The following is a 22289-nucleotide window of genomic DNA, read 5'->3' on the forward strand; positions in this document are numbered from 1 at the left end:
ACAATGCCACTAAAACTGGGAACATAACAGGAGGGACTCCACAAGGCTTAATCGTTGGTCCTCTGTTATATTAATGGTTTAACCTGTGATCTGCCTCAGATTAACTGTATAATGTACACAAATGACATTGTCATGACCAGCTGTAACAAAAGGTTATCCATTTTGAACAGTGAATTTCAGAAAGATTTTGAAGGTATGTAGCACTGGCTTTGTAAAAACATGCTATCGATCACTATGCAAAACACACAGTGATACTACTTGGCACTTTTAGAAAACTAAGTATCATTTCCAACTTCAGCATTACAGACAGTTTGGGATCCCCTCTTGCTATCACTACTCAGCAGAGATATCTAAGACTTATCTTCAACCAAAACCTACAGAACACACAGAAACTCAATTCAACAACATATTAACTGAAGTTAAAGTCTCAAATAGTCCCATTAGTCTAATGAGCCTAATATGCAAAGCCATGGAATGAGTCATCATGTCTGATAAGATAGGACACTGGCAACCTTCAAACACTGGACCCATCCAAATTTGGCTTTGGTAAGGGAAGGTTGTGCTTACTTAACCTGTTATACTTCTTTGAAAGGGTCACAAAGGCCATGGATGAGGGTAAAACAGTGCATACTGCATATCTTGACCTGGCAAGGCATTCAATACAATAACCCTTTCAGGCTTTGTTGACAAGCTGTCTGAGCTAGACATAAATCTCTACATAACTAGATGGGTTGCCACTTGGCTTACAGACAGGATCCAAGAAGTCAGGATTGGTGAGACTACCTCCACCAAGAAACCAGTCACTAGGGGAATACCTTAGGGTTGTGTGCTGGGCCTGCTCTTGTTTGGCATCTACTTCTTGAAAGTCAGTGCTAACGTTCAAGTCCTCTGGCGGTGAAAACAAGTTCCTCTTTCTTTGCATATCAAACATACCTTCAAAACAAACTCAGAGGTTTAAGGGCTATTAGTCTTTGTTTAATCATGTTAAAGACTTGGTATATTATGGTCCCAGTGACTGCATGTCCACTAACTTCCTTGCACCGTATAACAAGTTCTTTGACTTTCCCTTTAGGAGTCTGAGTATCCAATCAGTTTACAAATTAAAACAACAACAATAAAAGTAAATAAAAATAATGACTTTAAAGCAGGACTGTTTCACTCTCCAGTAATGCATGATCACAATTGGGTCTCCTTCTATGAGCTATATCTTCATCATTCTCTGCAGTGTGCACCTTGATTATTTCCTTGTTGTTATTTAGCTCCATAGCTGTCTTTGAAGCCATGACACTTGGACAGCTTTGCTTTGTGTAGAATATGTCTCTAACATACTTCCCTCTTTTATTGTGCTGCTGTTGTACTGTTTCGGAATACTCTTGCTAGATATTAGAGAAGAAATATCTTTCCATTGATAGGAAGCCCAATGTTATATAACTCCAAGTATGACTACAAAAGATGATATGTTATTACCTGATCTGATTAGCATAGTTGTAGGCACTATTATATAAAACTGAAAAGGTATTGCTTCTTTGTCTAGCACTGTCTAACGTCACTTTCCCCAGGGTAGTGTTTGTCATTGCAAGAGAGCAAGATGTAACTGTGCACCTTGCAAGGATCAGTTGTTCCACATACAGTATAAACACGTGTACCTGTAAGTGTACCCTTCCCAGCAGATCCAGGAAACCACATCCCCATATCATAACACATTCCTCATACTGTAACAGAGCCTATGGCTGGCTATACAAATTGTTTAGCTGGACTGTCCACACTAAGTGCTATTGTACTTAGAACATTTACAAAAAAAGTAACTTCTGAGGAACAGGGACATGCCTCTGAACCAAGGTTGCTGGCATAGATGGTTCAGCCCTTTCAATTTGCCTTTGACAGCCACCTTTCCCTAAGCTAGATGGCTTTATAGATAGGCACTAACTCAGTTCCAGCCTTTTCTAGATTTACAAGCCATTAAGCCACTTCCTTATTACCCACAATTTCCTCAGAAAGTGTTCAGACCTTCAGCTGATTGTGAGCCTTCTCTTTACCACTTCCTGGTTCACCTCATATTTTATCCCATTATCGCACCTATGCTGTTGTTTAATAGGAACTGAATTCCTTTCTCCAAACAGTTAAATAAATATTGTCTTAATGCAGCCTAATCACAACCTAGTAATTAATACCTTAGGTTGAGTAACCTCATTTATGTCAAGTATGTAAAGTTCATACAAACTAACCATAACAGCAAACATCATTTATATTGTTTTCAAGTGGAGTTGCCCTTCCAAAAATCTGTAGAAAAGTTTTTCATCTTGTACAGACATAGCAACAACACAGCCATCTGAATAAAAGTTTGTTGTCAGTGGAGACATCAAACTAAATCCAAGACCAACTAATGTAAATTTCACTACTTATAAATTATCCTCCAACTCTGGAAAATGATGATGAGCCTGAAATCTGTCTCATCAGGACATGCAGCATCTGCAACAAAGTCATTGTCCTTCATAACTGAGCTCATGTTACTTTCCTGACATCTTAGAGTCCTGGACTAAGTTGATACTGAAGTATTACCTTACAAACATGACATGTTAATAAGAGAACTGAAGGACTTTCATAGGTAACATCAGCTGTACTCAAAAGTCCAGTTAAAACTCCATTTCTTGGGTTGGATCCAGTCTAGAAATTATTAAAATTAATCAATACAAAACCACTACCTTGGGCTGTATATTTGTTCTCCAGAAATATCAGAAACTGGTTCCAAAGAGTTGCTGTCCTAGTTTACCACAACTATTAAAACAAAATATTTTTTTCTCATGGACTTCAGTATCGATCAGATCATTGGCCAGGTGCTGGTGTACCCCAGTAGTATCCTCCAGTTTACTTGCTTCTTTTTAACCAGTATATTCACACAACCTTGTAAAAATATAAGCTACAAGAAAATATTCTAGACTGGATGGTGTCCTCCCAAATAAAGACATCTCTCATTCTGGCTCCCTCTGTAATTCTGTTAGCGATCACCTTTCTCTGCTTGCAGTTTGGAAGCAGTGGACAGTGAAAAGGCTGAATTCATTGTTCTAATAATAACTAGGAATAACTTTGTTAATGATGCACAGTCATTCATTACTGCCTTTAAACATGTTAGCCAAATGTCACTTGAATCCCTCCTCTTAAATATGTTCCTTGCCTATTTCAGTAATACAGTTGTAAAAAAATAATTACTTACTTAATGATATACCCTACCAAGAAGGAAAACAAATACGGCCAAAGCAATACCATGGCTGTCATTCAAGGTTAAGATGATGTTATATCAGTGTGATCTGGTTTGGAAATAATAGTACCAAACCAGAGCTTTTCGGTCACACTAACTATACCAAATAATTTGGAAATAAAGTAAAATTTAATTTCCTTGCTAGTAATTGGATGCACTGGCACAGTTAGCAAAAACAAGCTTGTATACAGTCCTAAGGCATTCTGGAAAAACACAGCACAATATACGTACCTAACGAAAAAGACACAACCTTACCTCTTAACTATTCTGTATCACAGGACATTGCTTATACATTTAGTAAATACTGCTTAATAGTGGCCAAATCTTTTTCAAAACTACCCCAGCCACACTCTCACATTACAGGCAAATCATCAGCATTGTTCTCTCTGTATATGCTTCCTGTACCAACTGAACTGATATGCAAATTAATTTGTAAATTCAGAAATAGTGCCCTGGCCCATTACAACTCCTCAAGAAATATTCAAGCCTTTAAACCCATGCCATTGCATACACTGCATCTTTCCTTATTAACAGGTCCATCAAGGAATGTGGTGTCATTGACTCCTGAAAAATAAGCCCTTGTAATCCCCACTACATAACTGGGTACATCCCTCCTTATATCTGGTCACCTGTTAACCTATCACTGTACTTCCACCCTTATCCAAGTTCCCAGAAACTATATCCACTGGGAGAATACCAAATATCTAGACATGCATTCACTCTTATCCTTCTCTCAGCACGGTCTTTATCCTGGCAAAAGTGCTACCACTTATCTCTTGATATTTACTGACTTTGTCTGAATGTGACTGAACAATAGTAAATTAGTTGAGCTCTGTTTTCTTTGTTTTCAGTACTGTGTCCCATCCCATCCTCTTGACTTATTTACAAGCATCTCTCAAACAGAGAACAAGTTGTTAAATGGAGAGATGTTCACTGCAGCACCGCACCCCATTGGTGTGGGGGTTCTCCTGGGTTCTGTCTTTGGCCCTTTCTATTTAACATCTTTCTACATAAACTGCATGTCCTACCCAACTCACTCCAAACAGTATGTAGATGATTCTGCTTTACTTACCTCAGCTTCAATGGTAAAATAAATTACCCCGCAGTTACAGTTAGCCTATGTGAATACCCAGGAGTAGTCTGATTCAGGTCTTGTACTCAATGCAAGCAAAATCAAACTGATGTTATTCCCCAGTTCATTTGTAATTCCAAATCAGTTAGCTGAGTTCCATATTTACTCAAAAGATGGTACTGTTATCAAGACTGAAGATATAATAAGCTGTTAGGAGGCGGTGTTGTGGATAATCACCCCATATGTGTCCAATAAGTAAATAAAACTGTAAAGAAAATAAATCCAATACTCAACTTCATGTAATATCAAGAACTTCCCTAGTGCCAGGGTACATTTAACAACCGCATGCTGCTTGCAACTTAACAGCCTCTCTATGCTACTCCAACAACCTTCACAAATCTACAAGTACCACTACTTTTAAAACTAGAGCAGTGCTATAACAAATTATTGAAACAGGGATCCAGCCTCCAAAATGCAACTCATCACTGCCTTGCTCAAAGGCACACAGGGTGGCTTAAATTAAACTAGCATCAAGGCCTAATCAAATTTAATTACTGCCAACAATGCCTTATGTATAAATTTCATTGCAGTTCATAATATTGATGTTTGAAGGTGTGAACATTCTTTTTCATGGGGGGTTGTCAGCTTAAGAGTCTAAAGTTGCATAATGCTGGTTGGTGTGTGTGGGTGTGTGTGTGTGTGTGTGTGTGTGTGTGTGTGTGTGTGTGATTGATCATGGTACAGCAAGGACTGGGAATTTGCCCTTTTCCTGCTGTTTTCCAATCTTTGAGTTGGTATATATAACTAACCATTTAATGGGGTGGGGGGTTGGGGGTGCAGCAAGACTTGCCACCTTGCTTAAAACATTATTTTGTGATTTGATTTTTGTACATCAATATTTTTGTTCATTCATGTGCACTTTTTTGAAACAGTAAATGTATTTATTTATAGTTATTAAATATATTACTTTATAATGCCATGTGTGTGTGTGTGTGTGTGTGTGTGTGTGTGTGTGTATATATATATATATATATATATATATATATATATATATAGGTTCATAGGTTCATAGGTTCATACTAGACTATCTGCCCAAGCGCATTTATAAGCCTAGCCCATAGTTATTTGGCTTTCGCCACCCCTTTAGTTTGAATAAAACTATGCCTATTATTTTGCTGTTCCTCTGTCAAGCAGTGACACTGAAGTAATCCCTGGGGTATATCTGCGATCTCCCATCCATTGGTCAAGATTCCTCTTGAACAAGGCCAGCGAGGTGCTCTGCCTCACATGTACCGGGATTTTGTTCCACAGCATAGGGAGTCTCTGGGTAATGAATCTGTCCCTCCAGCACGTTCTATTAATAACCGTGTCAAGGTTTAAGTCTCCCGCCCTTGTGGTTCTGAGGGATCTAGATTTTTTGAGGTGAAGCATATTCATCAAATCAGGGTTTGACATGGCCTTATATGTCAGGCACAGGTCACCTCTGAGCAAGCGGTATGAGACTGAATAGAGCTGGAGTTCTTTCCATCGGGCAGCATAAGACATATTTTTGAGACCCTTTATCCTTTTGGTGAGGAACTTTTGGGGCCTTTCCAGCTGCTGCAGGTGTCGGGTCAGATACATTCTGAATGGGGCATTGTACTCAATCATAGGTCTAATGAGTGATGAGTACAGGGGGACGATGACCTCCCTTGATCTAGATGTGAATCCCTTCATGATCAGGTGGGCAATGTAGAAGGTTTTCCTAACTAATTTAGCAACATGAGTGTCAAACGAAAGGCTACTGTCAACCTGGGTCCCCAGATCCCTAATGACTTCTTCTGTGCTCAGTGGATTGCCACCTATATGGTAGCTAGGGGTAACCTTGTTTTTCCCGAAGGGTATGACTATGCATTTCTTGGCATTTAACTTTAGGCCATGGCTCTGGCACCAGTTATCCGTTTCTGTGAGGTCCTTCTGAAGGATATCTGTGTCAGATGTGTTTTCGACTATGGCGCCCAGTTTGCAGTAATTTGCAAACTTTGTCAGCCATAACCCTCCTGCGTTTGCTTGTACTTCAGAAAAGTAGATGCCGAACAAGAGTGGACCCAGGACTGAGCCCTGTGGGACACCACTTGTGACAGGCTTTGAGTCTGACATGGCTCCAGCAACTCTGACCCTGTGGGTTCTGTCACTTAGCCAGTTTGCAACCCATCTTGTGATGTATGGGTTTACATTCAAGCTGATGAGTTTTTCGATGATACCTGAGTGGGGTATTGTGTCGAAGGCCTTTGCCAGGTCAAGGTAGGCTGTATGGACTGCCTTTCCCTCATCAATGGCCTTGGTGACTGTCTCGAAAAAGTCAACCAAGTTTAAAAGGCATGATCTGCCTTTGACAAAGCCAAACTGGGTTGGATCCAAAGTCTGCAAGTTCCCTATGTCTTTATTTATGAGTTCCATTATGATCCTCTCCATGGCTTTGCAGATAAGGCTTGTCAAGCTAATGGGACGGTAATTTCCAGGGTCGGTGGAGGCACCGCCCTTGTGAAGTGGGACCACAGTCGCCGTGCGCCACTCCTTGGGTACGTATCCTGAGGTGAGGCTAAGATTAAACAGCTGTCCTAACTGCGGGTTTAATTCCTCATTGAGTTCGTGGAGCACACAGCCGGGGATACCATCCGGTCCCATGGATGCTGTGTTTTTTGCTTTGGAGAGAGCAGTTCTCACCTGGGCGTTGGAGATGTTTGGGGGCTACAATCCTCTGGTATAGATATCTCTCCTTTGGGGAGGGGAGAAGTTTGCACTGAACCTGTCGGCCAGTATGTTGGCAATGTGTGTAGGTTCAGTAATCTTCACATAATTTTGAACTAATTCTGAGCATATCTGGGAGTTTCCTCCTAGGTTTCTAACATAGCTAAAGAAGGCCTTATGATTGTCTTTTGAGTCCTTGGTGATTTTTCTCTCAAAATTTGCCTTGGATGATTTTATGAGAGCTCTTAGTTTTTACTTATAATGATCAAAGGTGTCTTACCTTTCCAGGATTTTGCTCTATCTTGTAGTAGCTTCCTCCTTTTGTTGTAGAGCTTGTTTATGGCTGGGGTCCACCAGACTGGACGCTTGCCTTTGGTACAAAGAGTCTTAGTTTTGTTTGGGATTGCCTGATCCATGCAGTCCTGTAGGTGCTGGTAGAAGGCATTTGTAAGTGATTCAGCGGTTTGAGTAATGTTTACCACTGGCTCAGGGGCCTTAAAGGAGACCACACTAGTTTTTAGAAGTGTGAAGTCGGCTTTTGAGAAGTTTTTCACTGTGGTCTTTTTTATTTCAGGTGGGGCGGGATGAGGACCTCCAGCGAGATTAGTTTATGATCTGATCTCACCAGTGAGGGGTATACTTCCGGTGTTGAACATTGTGATCCCATGTTCGTGATGATGAGATCAAGTATGTTTTCTCCTCTTGTGGGATGGTGACTAGTTGTTCCATGGCATTTGAGTTTATGAACTCCAGGAACCTTTGGGCTAGAGTGTTTGGGCTTGAGTAGTGTTCCCAGTCTATATTAGGGTAGTTGAAGTCACCTAGTATGATGGTGTGTGGAGATACATTTATCCGCTCCAATGTTTTCAGGAAGGCCATGTGAGGTTCCTGAGTTTGAGAGGGTGGCCTGTAACATGCTACAAATTGCAGAGCAGTCTTGCCTATGGTTAATTGCACCTGGATGGTCTCCGATGCATCGTGCGTTGCCACCAACCTTGAGGTGTGGGTGTCCTTTATGAATATGGACACCTATCCTCCTTTCTTGGTTTTGTCCGGCTTTTGGGGCGGAACGCATGATATGAGGTGAAACCTGATAGTGCTGGGGTGCTCTCAGGAGCCTTGAACCAGGTTTCTGTCACAGCACAGACATCGATGTTCTCCATACTGAGAAGGGCCTCGAGTGCGTGCATCTTGAGATTGAGACTTCTGGCATTGAGCAGCATTACCCTTATTTTTTACTTTTTGTGTTCTAGGGTGGTAGGTTTAGAATTTGAGCCTTGCCTAAAAAGGCACTATGGGGTGGCAAGAGCCTTTGCCAATATCCGGAAGCCTAGGGTGACAGGTGCAAGCCGTCCCTTGCGGCAGCGTGGCTTGTCCAGCATGTCATCCCAGGCAGACAGACATTGGATCCCCTTTGAATGACACCAGAATTTAAGCCAATTATTAAAGCTGATCATCTTATCACTGTATTGTGGCATCATTCTAGGTGAAGGCAGGATACTGCTCAAGGTCAGGGTCATACCTGCCTGGGCTACATAATCAGAGAGCTCCTCAATGTCTCTTTTCATGTAGTCCAAGGAGGTACGTCTCAGGTCGTTGACACCAGCGTGGACAATGACTGAGTCGTACTTGTACCTGCTGTTGAGAGACCTGAGTGCTTGCGTTATGTGGCGGACTCTAGCGCCCGACAGGCAGCTTACTGTGACCTTCTCCTTACTCAGTCTGGTGAGCGGGACGTCAGTGTGTCTGACTATGGAGTCACCTATGACAAGTATGTTTGGTGTTGTATTTGGCCTTAAGGGCAGTGACTGCTTTGCACACTGATTTTGTTGTTTATGTGTTGTTTGTGTGGTGTATTGAGTTTGCAGTTGCTTGGGTGTCTGCTCTGGAGGCCTCTGCTGTTTAGGTAAATTTTTACTCAGAGCCTTCGAGTATGTCTTAGTGTGTTTATGTGTTTGATTCAGTGGTGTTGTTGAGTTATGTGAGACTGGTATTGTGGTGTGTGTAGTTGCCTTCTCCTCCTGCCTGGTCTTGCCAGTCCTGAGTTGAGAGAGCTCAGCCTCCAGTCTGGCTAAATAGCTGCATCTCTCACAAGTGTTAGTGTTACGTGGGAGGAGGAGAGGGTTGTCCGTGTACATGAGGCAATTGTAACATTGTCTCAGAATTCCCAGATTCACCAACTGGGCAGGAGAGGACGCCAGCATCTGACCCTTCGACATGCTAGAAAGAATTATGAGTTGGTATGAGACAGAAAAGTAGTGAGCTTAGCAGGGAAGTGGGCACTCCTGGGGGGTTTTGCTAGTGAGAGATTTGTATAATATAGGAGTGCTTGACCTGCAAAGAGAATGCTTATAAGACAAGGGATATGCTTATGAGACAAGTGCTGAGCTTTTTGAGAAGAAAAAGCTATTTGGAACAAGTGCTGCACTTTTTAGTGTAGGTGTAAACTGTTTAGGTTCCTAACAGAGCAGTTCTAAGGGAAAAATTGAAGAACAGACTTTCTGGAGCCAGAAAGAGTTTAACCTTGTTTAACCGGCGCTGCCCGATGCTGCTCTAGTGGCAACTCCGCTAAATCGCTAAAGCACGTTAAAGCGTGCTTGATAGCAGGGGCTGGAAAGAAGCAGGAATAGACCCAAAGGGACAATAAAACTACAGTTTCAAGTCAGTAACCACCTCTACGGGGGGCAGGGAAGCTGCTCAATGTTAGTCACTGCCACTGATCAACAGAGAGACCCTCCTTCAGCCCAAGCAAAAATGGCCTCACAGAAACTTTCAAACAGTTCAGGAACAGCAAGCCTGTAACTGAACTTTTTTAACTCTCAGAAAAGTGGGAAAAAGGCAAGATTTTTTTTTTTGTTTGTTTTTGTTTTTTACAGAGATAGCAGAGGTTCACAAGTAATATCAAGTTATAACAGTGCAGTAAATGACCCCACACAAGAGTGCTAGGTCAAGGACAGAAAATATGCAAGTTTTAAGAAAAAAACGATTTAAAATTAAGTGCAAACAGGAAATTCAGCAAACAGCTTTTGGTTGTGCTCTAAATACAGCTACTAATACAGAAATCAAGTTTAACAAGCCAGAAAATGCTCAAGCTAGGCAGCTATGCAGAAAAACTTAGCAAATAAACAGAGAAAAAATACTTAAAATCTCAAAAGTGGCTCCATTCTTCTCTCAGCGTTTTTTCCTCTTGGAGGGTGCTTCACCAACAGCCAACAACATACTAGCATGAAAACAGCCTAGCTACTTAGCCCCTCATCCATTGGCATATATTTATTTTATCAGTCTCAAATGTTTAAATTATCAAAGTGATTCACCTTACTGTGCCTGTAGTAAATCTGTGAAATAGTCTACAAAGAAAATCAAGCAACATTTCAAAAAATCCATAAGATCTAACCGGAACTACAGATGGACCTGCAGCTGTACTGCAAATATTATATAGCCTTTAATTATTGCCAGTTTAGGTAATCTGAGTATACAATCACCTCACTGGAATTGGGTGTTCATTATGTTAGTACCCAAGTGACGGATCTCACTCAGATAAACTCAGTCTTTAATAGAATCATACATTGTTATTATGCAAGCAGTCCAGGACACCTTTGTAGAACCCTTTCTCATTTCCTCATTGTCCCAGAATGCTGTCTAGTTAAATGACTTGTTCAGAGTCACACAGTAGGCAAATAAACTGTGGACTACAGAAAGTAGGTCATTACCAGCTGATAATTTTAGTCTGCTGTGCTAACCGCTGGAGCAGAAGACATTATGGGCACTGCTATGTTTGAGTGGGGCTAATGACTTCTCACGGTAAAAATCAACCCATTATGCCCTTCTGCACCCCCCCTTTTTATTTATTCCTCATGCCCACATATCTCTTCTCCAAGATCCACCATTTTCCTTTAACTGTTTTATCATACATTCTCTAAATTGCTGTTAAGATAAGCTAATTCCACGTGGAAATTGTCATACTGTATTTCTGTTACCTATTTATGGTACTAGCTCTCACACCTGCTGTAGGTCTTGTATACATTGTAAATCATTCACGTGTGTGTGTGTGTGTGTGTGTGTGTATATATATATATATATATATATATATATATATATATATATATATATATATATACTAGCTTAGGTGTCTGTTTTATGCTGGGTATTATCTTATACTGGGTATTATCTTATACTTAAGGTCAATACTGTTTTGCTTATTTATTACCTTATGTATTTTACTTGCATACACTGTTAATGGACTACTTATACTCACATTTTTGCCTTTATATAATAATATTACATTTCTGTGTTTGCTGTAATGGAATTGCTACTGTTTCAAAATGTATTGGTGTCATGAATGTTCACTGAGGAGCTTTTTTCCCTGGCCCTCCACTGAAAATCTGATCTGCCCAGTCGGTCTTTCCTGGTTAGCAAGTACAAATAAACAAATAAATAAATGCATGAACAAAAAAAAAATCAGTCAACTAAATACATAAATAAATGAGGTTGTGATGCCTCAGCATATCTGTAAAAGATATGTGTATGAATTACATTTGACAACTTCTGTACTGACATTATCTTTGTCAGCCCTTCAGACCATAGTAGCTGCATTTCATTTTAATTTCATAAGCCTAAAACCCATTATGCTTTCTTACAAATGTCTTTTTTATAGTAGAAGTCTAGTAACTGTTTATTACTAATATCGACTACCGTTTTGTAGGTAAAAGTCCTAGTGAACGATTCCTTTATACTGGCGCTGGAGCTGTGCCCTCAGTAGATGACATAGTGGAAGCAAAGAAGTCAAAAGGGAAAACCCGATCCAGATCTAAATCTCCTAAAACAGAACCTGGTGTACTGTACAGGTAAGATGTTGTCACTCAGTGCACTAGTATGGACCTGGATAACTAAAAGGATAATTTATTACAAGATGTGCAAATAATTTTTTTTTGATCAACTAAATTTCATTCATGTGGTTAGGACCAATAATTGGTGGTAATGCTAAGCTACAACAACATTTTTCACAGAGGATGACACAGAGCAGTAATGCAGCAATCTTTTGAATATGCGACTTAGATGTGGGAGTCCTAGAGCAGTAAGATGGAATGGTCAAAAGTAGAGGATTTATATAGTAAGTCAAAGATACGTACATGCATACATACATGCAAATATTTTAAGCATGGGCCTTAATGCCCTTCTAGCTTGCCAATATACCAAAACACTTGTTCCCATAATAAATGTCCAGGCTGTTTTTAAAAATATCTAAGCTAGCACTTGCTTTAATGTAATTTGGTAGTCTATTCCATGCATCAGCTACTCTGCCAGAGAACCAATTAATGCATTTCTCATTCCTATAGAATCTTCTGCATAGGTTGTCTGATGATTCTCTAGTACTTTTTGATAACCCCAAACATTCCCAGAGGAAATTTTCTCTAAATGTCCTATATAAGTGAATAAGATCTCCTCTTAGATATCTGTAAGAGACACTGTACAAGCACAGTTATTTTAGTCTTTCATAATAACGTAAATTTTCACATCCATGGATGCCCTTGGTCAAGGATGCCCGCAGGCAGGTGCAAGGGGGTGCACTTCCACCCCCCTGGAACTCGCTGGCCGGGAGATTAATTTTCTTTTAATAAAAAAAAAAAAAATAAGGGTGTTTTCCTTTAAGAATGCCCTTTTGCATCCAGTTGCACAGATGGAGCAGGTGTTTGCAACCTGTTTTCGTTTTCTCCGTCTGTGCGACCGATGGTTTACATCTTCATCTTCTGCACCCACGTGGAATTTGAATTCCTAAAGACTTTGGACTGCGGATGAATGTAAAAGTGAGAGGTAGGCGTGTGCATGTGTGTTTTTAAGTGTTTAAGAGGTGTGTGTGTGTGTGTGTGTGTGTGTGTGTGTGTGTGTGTATGTGTGTGTGTGTGTGTAAAAGTAGTAGGTAGGTGTGTATGTGTGTGTGAAAGTGGTAGGTGTGTGTGTGTGTTTGTGTGTGTGTGTGTGTGTGTTTGTGTGCAAGAAAGAAGGAGGTAGGACTGTGAGTGGGGGGGGGGGTCATACCTTGCAATTATCCAGATTTGCCTCATATTTTTGGTTTGTTTCTCATAAAATTATGTTTTTCTGGCAAGCCGTTGGGGACTGAAGTCAGAAAATAATGGCAGACATTTGAGCTTTAGACTTTATATCTTTCAGAAAATGCATACTAATGCAAAACTTGTTCTCTCCCCTTTCTAAGGAGGTAGGGGATGTATGTGTGTGTCATGCTTCTCATCTGTACAGATTTTTACAGAATGTCCAGATTTTTGCATTATATTTTTGTTCTGTTCCTCATAAAAATTCTGTTTTTGACAAATCACTGGGATGAGCTAAGGATTAAAGTTACGAAATAATGACATGCATTTGAGTTTCAGACTTCATATCCTTCAGAAAATGCATTGTAATACAGATCCTGTTATTCTAGCAACTTTTTAAATGTGTCCCTAGTTTGGGGCCTGTGTATGTGTGTGTGTGTGTGTGTGTGTGTGTGTGTGTGTGTGTGTGTGTGTGTGTGTACATATAAAAGGGAGGTAGCATGCCTCTCAGCTATTCAGGTTTTTGCAGAATGTCCACATTTTTGCCCCATATTCCTCCTAAAAAGTATTGAAGTTGCTAAATAATGACAAACATGTAAGTTTTAGACATCATATCCTTCAGAAAAATGCATACTAACACAAATCCTGTTATTCTAGCAATTTTCTAAGTTTATGAGAGAAATATATATAATTTGTCCCTATTTATTTTAGGCTTTGTCCAAATTTCTTGCACACCAAGTTGAGGTGTGTGTGCATGAGAGAGAGTGAAATGTCGTAGAGTTAGCAGGTGGAATTTATTTTCAATAGCATTTTCAAGGAATTGTGAACTTCAAGGGAAGAGAAGTTTACTGCTGCTCATGCTATGTCTGCTTAAAATGTACAACTGTTTTATTCAGCAAATGGTATCACTATTGTCGTTCTTCTTCTTTCGGCTTTTCCCGGTTAAGGGTTGCCATAGCGCAACTCCGGTCCGCTAATAATTGGCAGTAGATTTTTATGGTGCCGAGGTGCCAGCTCGACGCCCAACCTTTAATGAAGGCACGCCCATTTACGCATGTCTTTCGAATGTAACTCAACCGCGGGGAGGACATGCAGACTCCACACAGAAGGCACTCCAGCCGAGAATTGAACGGTATAGAATTTTAAAGCAGTGTTAGTAGCACAGCAGGTAGCATACTTGCATATTGATTTAATGGGCTGTAGGTTCTACACCCACAGCATGTAGATTTGTGTTTTATGGGGGTGGGGTGCTACAGACCTGAGTATGTCCTCTTTTGGATGAGATGACTAGTAACTATGAAACTGTTTTTCAGCTTGCCACCTATTCCCTATTACAATATAGCAGCTTGCCATTTTTTAATGTAACATAGTCCAAAGTAAGCAAATTGGTAAAGTGGAAAGTGACCAGCAAAGGTTTCAAAAAACAAATCCACTACTCCACAAATGCAGCTTCTGTAATAGAAAACAAAGCTTTTGGACAAAACAGTCCTTCATCAGTATTAGTTACATTAAACCTTCATTAAATACACATTAAAAGTAATCACATGACACAGCTACCCTATCATAGAAAAACATCAATTAAACAAGTAAACTTCACTAATAATATTTAAATACTCCTTCTTACCAAAATGCATTATAAAACATGAATGGATTACTCGCGTGCAGGCAGATATTTATCCAGGAATAAATAAACAGGTTACACTTAAACCAATACTGAAAAGGAAGCAACAAAAATTGTGTGATATTACTTTTGTGATATATTCACACAAGAATTCATTATTATTTTTTATTTATTTTATTTTATTATTATGCTGAATAGATTTATACACATTTTATACAAATGTTTTTGTGAGAAACCATATATATGTGTAAAAAAAAAAAAAAAAAAAAAAATATATATATATATATATATATATATATATATATATTTTTTTTTAGGAATATATATTTTAGGAATTATGTTTTCGGCTCGGGCCTATCTACCTCTTGGGTGTCCCCTCCTGCTGATCCATTTGTGGATCTGATAACTTCTAGGGCGTGGAAGGAGCCAGACACCATAGAGCAAATACCCAAGTGCCCGGACAAAATCTTAAGTCCCCCCATGAACAAGTTACACTGGCACAAGGGGTCCCCTGTAGATGGTATGATGGTGGCGCTGGCCATCAAAAAGGAACTCACCGAGGAGAGTTCCACAGTCCCACCAATCTAACCGAGAGTCGTGAATGTTGGATCATTTTGGGAAGCGAGTTTATGCTTCGGCAACCTTCTGTGTGAGGGCGCTGAACTACATAGTGCATGTCATTCGACTCCAGAGAGATCTGGTCAAGGAAGTTACGGAGTCAACCCCAGGGTCTATGTTGACAGAGGAAAGGAAGACGTTCGATGTACAAATGGCCACCCTAAAAGCTGTAGCCAACACGTCTATGCGTTTGCTCTCCCATGCCACAGAGGGAGCCGCACGGGCGGCGGGGTCAGGCGTTGCCATCCAGCGTCACACCTGGCTTCCCTTATGTCAGTTCTCGGAGCCCTTCAAGACATCTTTTACCAGCGCCCCTTATGATGGCTCTTCCCTTTTTGGGGAGATGGTCAGAGAGACATTGGTCCAGAGAGAGAGAAGGACAGGAAGACACTGTCTGCCATCGGGATCCACTTCTCACCACCTCAAAGGTCCTTTGCCAGGAACCAGCAAGGCCAGAAGAAGATGTGGTTCCACAAGTCTTCCGCAAGTCTCAGGCGTTTTCCCAGGACGCTCAGAACTTGCCTTCCCCCAGAGGCAGAGGGGGATATAATAGATGCCGCCCTAGAGGCAGAGGAGGTCCTAAGAATTTCGGGTCCCAATAACATTTCTCAGATAAACCTGGGCAGCAGCCCTGAGGGGTTGCCCGGCTGTCCATATCTGGAGGTAGTTGGGGGTTGCTTGTCACTACACCCACTAGCATGGGAGCCCATCACTACAGATCAGTGGGTGTGGTGAGTCATATCCAGAGGATATTTGATTCCATTCAAGGATCCTCCCCCATCCGGCAAAGCCCTCCTGGACATTCCACCCACGCAGTGGGAGGAGGCAGCAGTGCAGGTAGACTCACTGCTACGAAAACAAGTCATCCAACCAGTCCTCCCAGGCTATTCCAGATCTGGGATTTATTTCAGGTTCTTTTTAGTGCCAAAAAAGATGGGGGACCCCAGACCAATATTGGATCTGTCCAAATTGAACCTATCATTAACCAAGACAAAATTCTGGATGGTCACGATTCAATCTATCCTGCCCTATCTGCAGGCCAGAGACTGGATGTGCTTGATCAACCTCCAGGACGCGTACTATCACATCAAGATGGACAGTCACTGCCGTAGGTTCCTTTGCTTCTGGCTGGGAGCCAGTCATTACCAATTTTGAGCCCTCCCCTTTGGTCTCACCACAGCCCCCCGGGTGTTCACCAAGGTAATGGCGGTAGTAGCGGCTCACCTGAGGCTTCAGGGCATTCAGGCCTTTCTGTACCTGGACGATTGGCTCTTTACCACCCCTTCAGAGCATCTACTATGTCAGGCCAGGGACTCCTTCCTTCAGCTAGCCAACAAGTTGGGCATTACAATCAGTATGAACAAGTCTGCTCTTCTCCCGGTTCAGATTCAGATTTTAGATTTCATCGGGGCATGGCTGGACACAATACAAACAAAGGTGTTCCTCACGTTAGGATATGCAGCTTTAGGTTACATGTCCTACACATTCTTCAGACCGATTTATCATAGGTTTGTAATCATAGGTTTGTGCTAAGCTTACTGCCCTTGCGAGCCATTTTAAGCCTAGCCAGTTATCCCTTGTGAGACTCAAACCTTGCACCTTGTGCTTGCAAGGCAACCACCTTAATCATTAGGCCACCCTCCCAACAGCCAAAGCAATGTTAAGGGCTTTAGGTTCCATGGTGGCCACAATAAATCTTCTTCCAATGGCTTGCCTTCATATGAGGGTGCTGCAGTGGATACTTGCAGTTCAGTGGTCACTGTTAGACCTTCTATTGTCTTTTCCAATGAGAATTTCAAAAGCGCACAGGGACTCCCTTTGGTGGAGGATTCAGTCCCCAGATCTCCTCAAGGGATGTCCATTTCAACCTGCTTTCTCCAAGACCATGGTGACCACGGATGCCTCCCTACTAGGGTGGGGGGGGGGCACTGCTCAAGGAGGACAGTCCAAGGCATATGGTCCCCTTCCGAGACCAAGACCTATCTGCACATCAATGTTCTAGAGATGAGAGCAGTTCTTCTTGCATTGCAGGTCCTTCATGCTCATCTTCCTCTGGGAATGATTGCATTTCAGACGGACAATATGTTAGTGGTCTGGTATATCAACAAACAAGGGGGAACCAGATCTTATCCCTTATGTTGACAGGCCATGAGAGGGTGGGAATGGATGATCTCCACTGGCTGCTTTCTAGTGGCAATGCACATCCCAGGACGGTCCAACATTCTAGCGGACAGGCTCATCAGATCGATCCTGATGCCTTACGAGTGGTCTCTGAATCCTTCAATAGCGGAACAGATATTTCTAGAATGGGATCATCCTTGCTGCGAGCTCTTTGCATCTCCTTCCAATGTGAAATGCAGCAAGTGTTTGCTCTGAACCCCCCTGCTGGGGGAAGCCACCTGAGATGCTCTGATTCATGTTTGGCCTGCTGGGCTTCTTTATGAATATCCTCCTCTTCCCCTTACATCGAGGTTTCTACAGAAATCCCAAAGGCTGGGGAGCACTGTGATCCTCATCACCCCATTCTGGCCTCTACAGGTTTGGTTTCTCTTACTCAGGTCTCATCTAGTTGCTCCACCATGGACCTTGGATCCAGTCCTGGATCTGCTCTCACATCCATCGGGGATCCCTGATCCAGATTTGGACAGTCTGAAGCTCACTGCTTGGCTGCTTTGGTTCCCATGATTATTAGGACTCCGGGCCTGTCATCTCCTTTTAAGTCCATTCTGGTAGCAGCCCATAAATCGTCTACCAGAAAAGTCTGCCATAGTAAATAGAAACGTTTTTCTATATGGGCCAATCAGAGGTCTTTGGATCCTTTCAATGCACCGCTTTTGGTGGTCTTAGATTTTCTGGCTAGCATTTTTCAACAGGGCGCTAGTTCCATCTCTAATTTTCATGCTGGGGTAAACATGTCTTCATTGGCTTCCTTTAAACTTTGTAAAACCTTTCTCAAAGGTGCTTTTCTTCTCAGACCCCTGGTTAAGGACCCCTTTCCACCGTGGGACCTCACCTTGTTGTCGCAGGCATTGGTTTATCCTCCCTTTGAGCCTGCGGCATCTGTGGCTGTACAATTTTTGACTTGGAAAACTGCCTTCTTGGTTGCTATCACGTCTGCTAGAAGTGTGTTGGAGCTTTAAGTTCTTTCTATCAAAGTCCCTTATATGATGTTTCACAAAGATAGAGTGTCGCTATGCTCTAACCTGCCCTTCCTTCCTAAGGTAGCTTCAGAAGCCAATATTAATCAGACCATTAATTTGCCAGTATTTTTTCGTAACTACCAGACCAAAGGGGAATACAAATTACATTTACTGGACGTATATAGGCAGTTGAGGTTTTATCTTCACAGGACTAAACCGTTCCGCAAGTCTGATCAACTTTTTGTGTCCTATGCCAAGCCCTTCTTTGGTAAACCTGTTTCAAAAGTGACAATTGCTCGCTGGATTTCACAATGCATTGCCCGGGCTTATTCACATTGTCTCTACCAGGAAAAGTCAAGGCTCATTCGACCCGATCTATGGCTACGTCAGCGGCTTTTTGGTTTAGGGTCTCTTTGAATGATATTTGTTCAGCTGCTACTTGGGCCTCATCTCACACCTTTATTTCTCATTATAAACTGGATTTGGTCTCTGGAAGTAGAGCATCTGCAGTGCTCTGGAATATCCTTCCATGAGGGCCTCCCAAGAGTTAGGTTGCTGGGAACTCTGTCCCACAGGTTGAATAGCAAATGAAGTAAACTACTTCAGATAAAGAAGTTATGTACTCATCATAACGTTCAACCTGAGTAGTTCTACTTCATTTGTCTTCAACTGTCCCCCCTCCTTCCCCCTAACCTTATCTTTTGGGATATGTCATGTCCTTTGTATCGGACAGATATTGTTGGGATCCTTGGTCCTGTCCAGGCTAAGTTTCTTTTTGTGACAATTGTGATTGATGATAAGGTGTCATTGAGTCGGATGTCTAATACCTGTTAGGCAGAAAACTCGATCTGGAGGGAGAAGGGAGATAGGGGGCATTATGGGTAAGGGGAGGAGCATGGAGCTCGGAGTCATAGCTGGAAAATGCGGCTGTGTCAGATCCGAAGACCCACAGGTTGAAGACAAATGAAGTAGAACTACTCAGATGGAATGTTATGGTGAGTACATAACTTCTTTTTCTAGCAACAACCTCTTCATTAGTTTCAGATCTTTTTTAATGTGGAATTATTCAGATTACTTTTACTTCTGCAGAGATTGTGCATATTGACTGATATTGGTGGATTGTAATGACAGAAGTTTGAGTGGCCTTTTATGATTGAAATGTTCTGAATTGGGCAGTTTGTCATTATTAGTTCATATGTTTTGTTTCATTGCTTGCTGGCAAAATGTTCAAGACTATAAATTTAAAACACACTCTAACAAGTGGTGCTGTACTATACAAGGGGTATAATTCCATTATTATATATTATAATTAATTCACTTTCCTGATTGTATCAAATAATGTTTGCATGGTCCTAAAAATGTGTCAAGGGGCCTATGATTTGAAAACAGTCCAAAGGTAAATGTAACCCGCCACTGGCCAGATACATTTTCTTTGAATGTGGGTTTCAATGCTGTTTCATTGAATGTGAGTTTCAAAGGTAGAGAAGTTTTAATGCTAAGTCTGTTTTCATTGTAAGACTATTTCTTTGTTTAGCAAATGTCTATCAGTGTTTGTCCTATAAAAATTGTAAATTAAATCCAAATATCTGTAATTACTGTAGAAGTAAAACAAAACAGTATACACGCTGAGAGTTTTGAGCAGTATTTATGGCTACTGGGGAGAAATAGCCAAGTAATGGGACACTGGAATGGCTGTGTGTGTGTGGGGGGTCTGCATGGGAGGGGGGGCTCTGGGTTTGCACCCCTCTGCAAAAAATCCTACTGACTCCCCTGCCCTTGGTATATTTCCACTGTACTCTTTCCAGTTTACTCATGCTTGTTTTCATATAGGGGTTTCAAATTGTTATTCTATACTCAAGTTTGGGTCTAGTGTAACTAACAAACAATGAATGCATAATTTTTGATTTCCTAGAATTTATAAATCTTTTTATACAACCTATAATTTTATAACTATCATTAACCAATTGGTTGATATGATTAGAAAAACACATAGCTGGATCTACCCATATACCCAGGACCTTAAATGAGTCTACAGTTTCAATCACTGTGTGCTTTATTAAATATTCACCTTTCAATTTATATCTCACAAATCTCATATGCTTAGGTCTTGATGTATTTATTAGCATATTATTCTCCTGTACCCAAATGGTAAATTTAGTCAAGTTATTTTGCAGACATGCCTTATCTGTATAACACATGTAATCAATTTACCCAATTTCAGGTCATCTGCATATAGACTGTAGAACACCTCAAATTAAAAAGTAGGTTTGAAAGATACAATCTTAACAAGTAAGGGCCTAGGACAGAGCCCTGTGGGACACCCTGACTGCATTTTTCTGTTTCGGACTACTCTCCTGTCTCTGAGGTATAGTGATCTCATAGTATATATAAGTTGTGGAGATTGCAGGGGGCTTGATGCCCTGCAAAAATAATTTTTGGTAATCATTGCATCACTGTTCTTCTTGTTATAGTTTCAGGACTCAAAGTAATGGGGTTCAAAATTGCAACATGGCATATATCTGATATGGTCTCAAAATTACAATATAGGGCTCAATAATATATCTGATATAACTTGAAAAAAATTACATTTAAGTCATTTAATAAATGTTTTAACCTATTTAAGCAGGAGCATGATGCCTTTATATTCAAGTGGTAACCAGTTTATGTAGGAACATAGTGCCTTATGTTCAAATGATAACCCATTTAAGCAGGAACATGGTGCCTTTATTTTCAAGTGGTAACCTTTTTAAGTAGGAGCATGGTGCCTTAATATTCCAGTTGCAACCTATTTAACTACGAGCTTGGAGCCTTTATGTTCAAGTGGATGTTCAAAGTTTAGTGTGTGCTAGACTTGATACTCTCCTATTTTACATTTTCTGGTACATTTGAGTATCTGCTTCTTATTAGCCTTCAGGGCTTTTGACAAATAAAGATGTGACACAGCCAGCAAGGTATAGCTGCCTTTGTGACAGCTGACTCACAGACCTACAAATTGGTGTGTTCAATCACAAATCATCAAAAATAACTAATTGTAAATTGGAACTGCATAGTAAAAACACATTGTTACACTATCACATGAAGAGTTCATCCCCACCTTCTTACTTTTCACTCATTTGTGGAGAAAGGAGACACATCTTGCAAGACTGTATGAATTAACTGCAGAAATTCTGATCCTCTGTCATAATATAAAATATAAGGGAATGAAGTCTGGCAAAATATCCTCTGAGCAACTGACTGCTGATGACCTGAAGGGAAATGCAAGCTATTTGTTGACCACACTGAGTGCATAATAGCTTAATTGTGCTGCCAGAGGAGGTGGCGCTAAGCTGCATTATTCCATTAGTAGTAGGACATATGATTCATGACCACTTGACTGATAATGCTTATTTTGTCAAAAAGTATATCGAGCACATTTTATTTTATTTATTCATCTTTTGTTGTCCAGGTTAATCCCACTAGGCCAATTGCCTATTTTTAGGGGAGACTTCAGGCCAGGGCACCAGGAAACATTCCCTACTCCCTAAAGAAAATTGTGTTTAATATGGAGTATCAGAATGCAGATAAGGATTCCTGGGTGGAGGATGTTACAAATGAGGAGCGTTTAACTGTCTCAATAGAGAATGAGTAAGTGAGTGTTGGAGTGGTGCAGATAACAGAACTGACATCAGGAGGGCTTCCAGATGATGTTCTGTTGAAATTAATTAATTGAGTAGGATGAGCCAGGTGATAGTTCTGCTGTTTCATGGGGTAAGATGGCAGATAACTTTTTCAGAAGTGCTAAGGATGGTAATGTGGAGAAGGAACC

At 41.0% G+C, this 22289-nt stretch overlaps 1 protein-coding gene across 1 annotated transcript in view; it reads left to right on the forward strand.

The window, feature by feature from the left end:
- The window catches only part of ANKMY1 (ankyrin repeat and MYND domain containing 1), a 1970922-nt gene that overhangs the window by 1423478 nt on the left and 525155 nt on the right, over positions 1 to 22289 (forward strand). Inside the window, exon 15 of the mRNA XM_044070101.1 lies at positions 11761 to 11902. Within this exon, the coding sequence (XP_043926036.1) occupies positions 11761 to 11902 (142 nt within the window). The remainder of the gene's footprint in view (positions 1 to 11760; positions 11903 to 22289) is intronic.

Source organism: Protopterus annectens, chromosome 4.part1, assembly GCF_019279795.1.
Source record: "Protopterus annectens isolate FY-2018-M chromosome 4.part1, PAN1.0, whole genome shotgun sequence".
Classification (NCBI taxonomy): Eukaryota; Metazoa; Chordata; order Ceratodontiformes; family Protopteridae; genus Protopterus; species Protopterus annectens.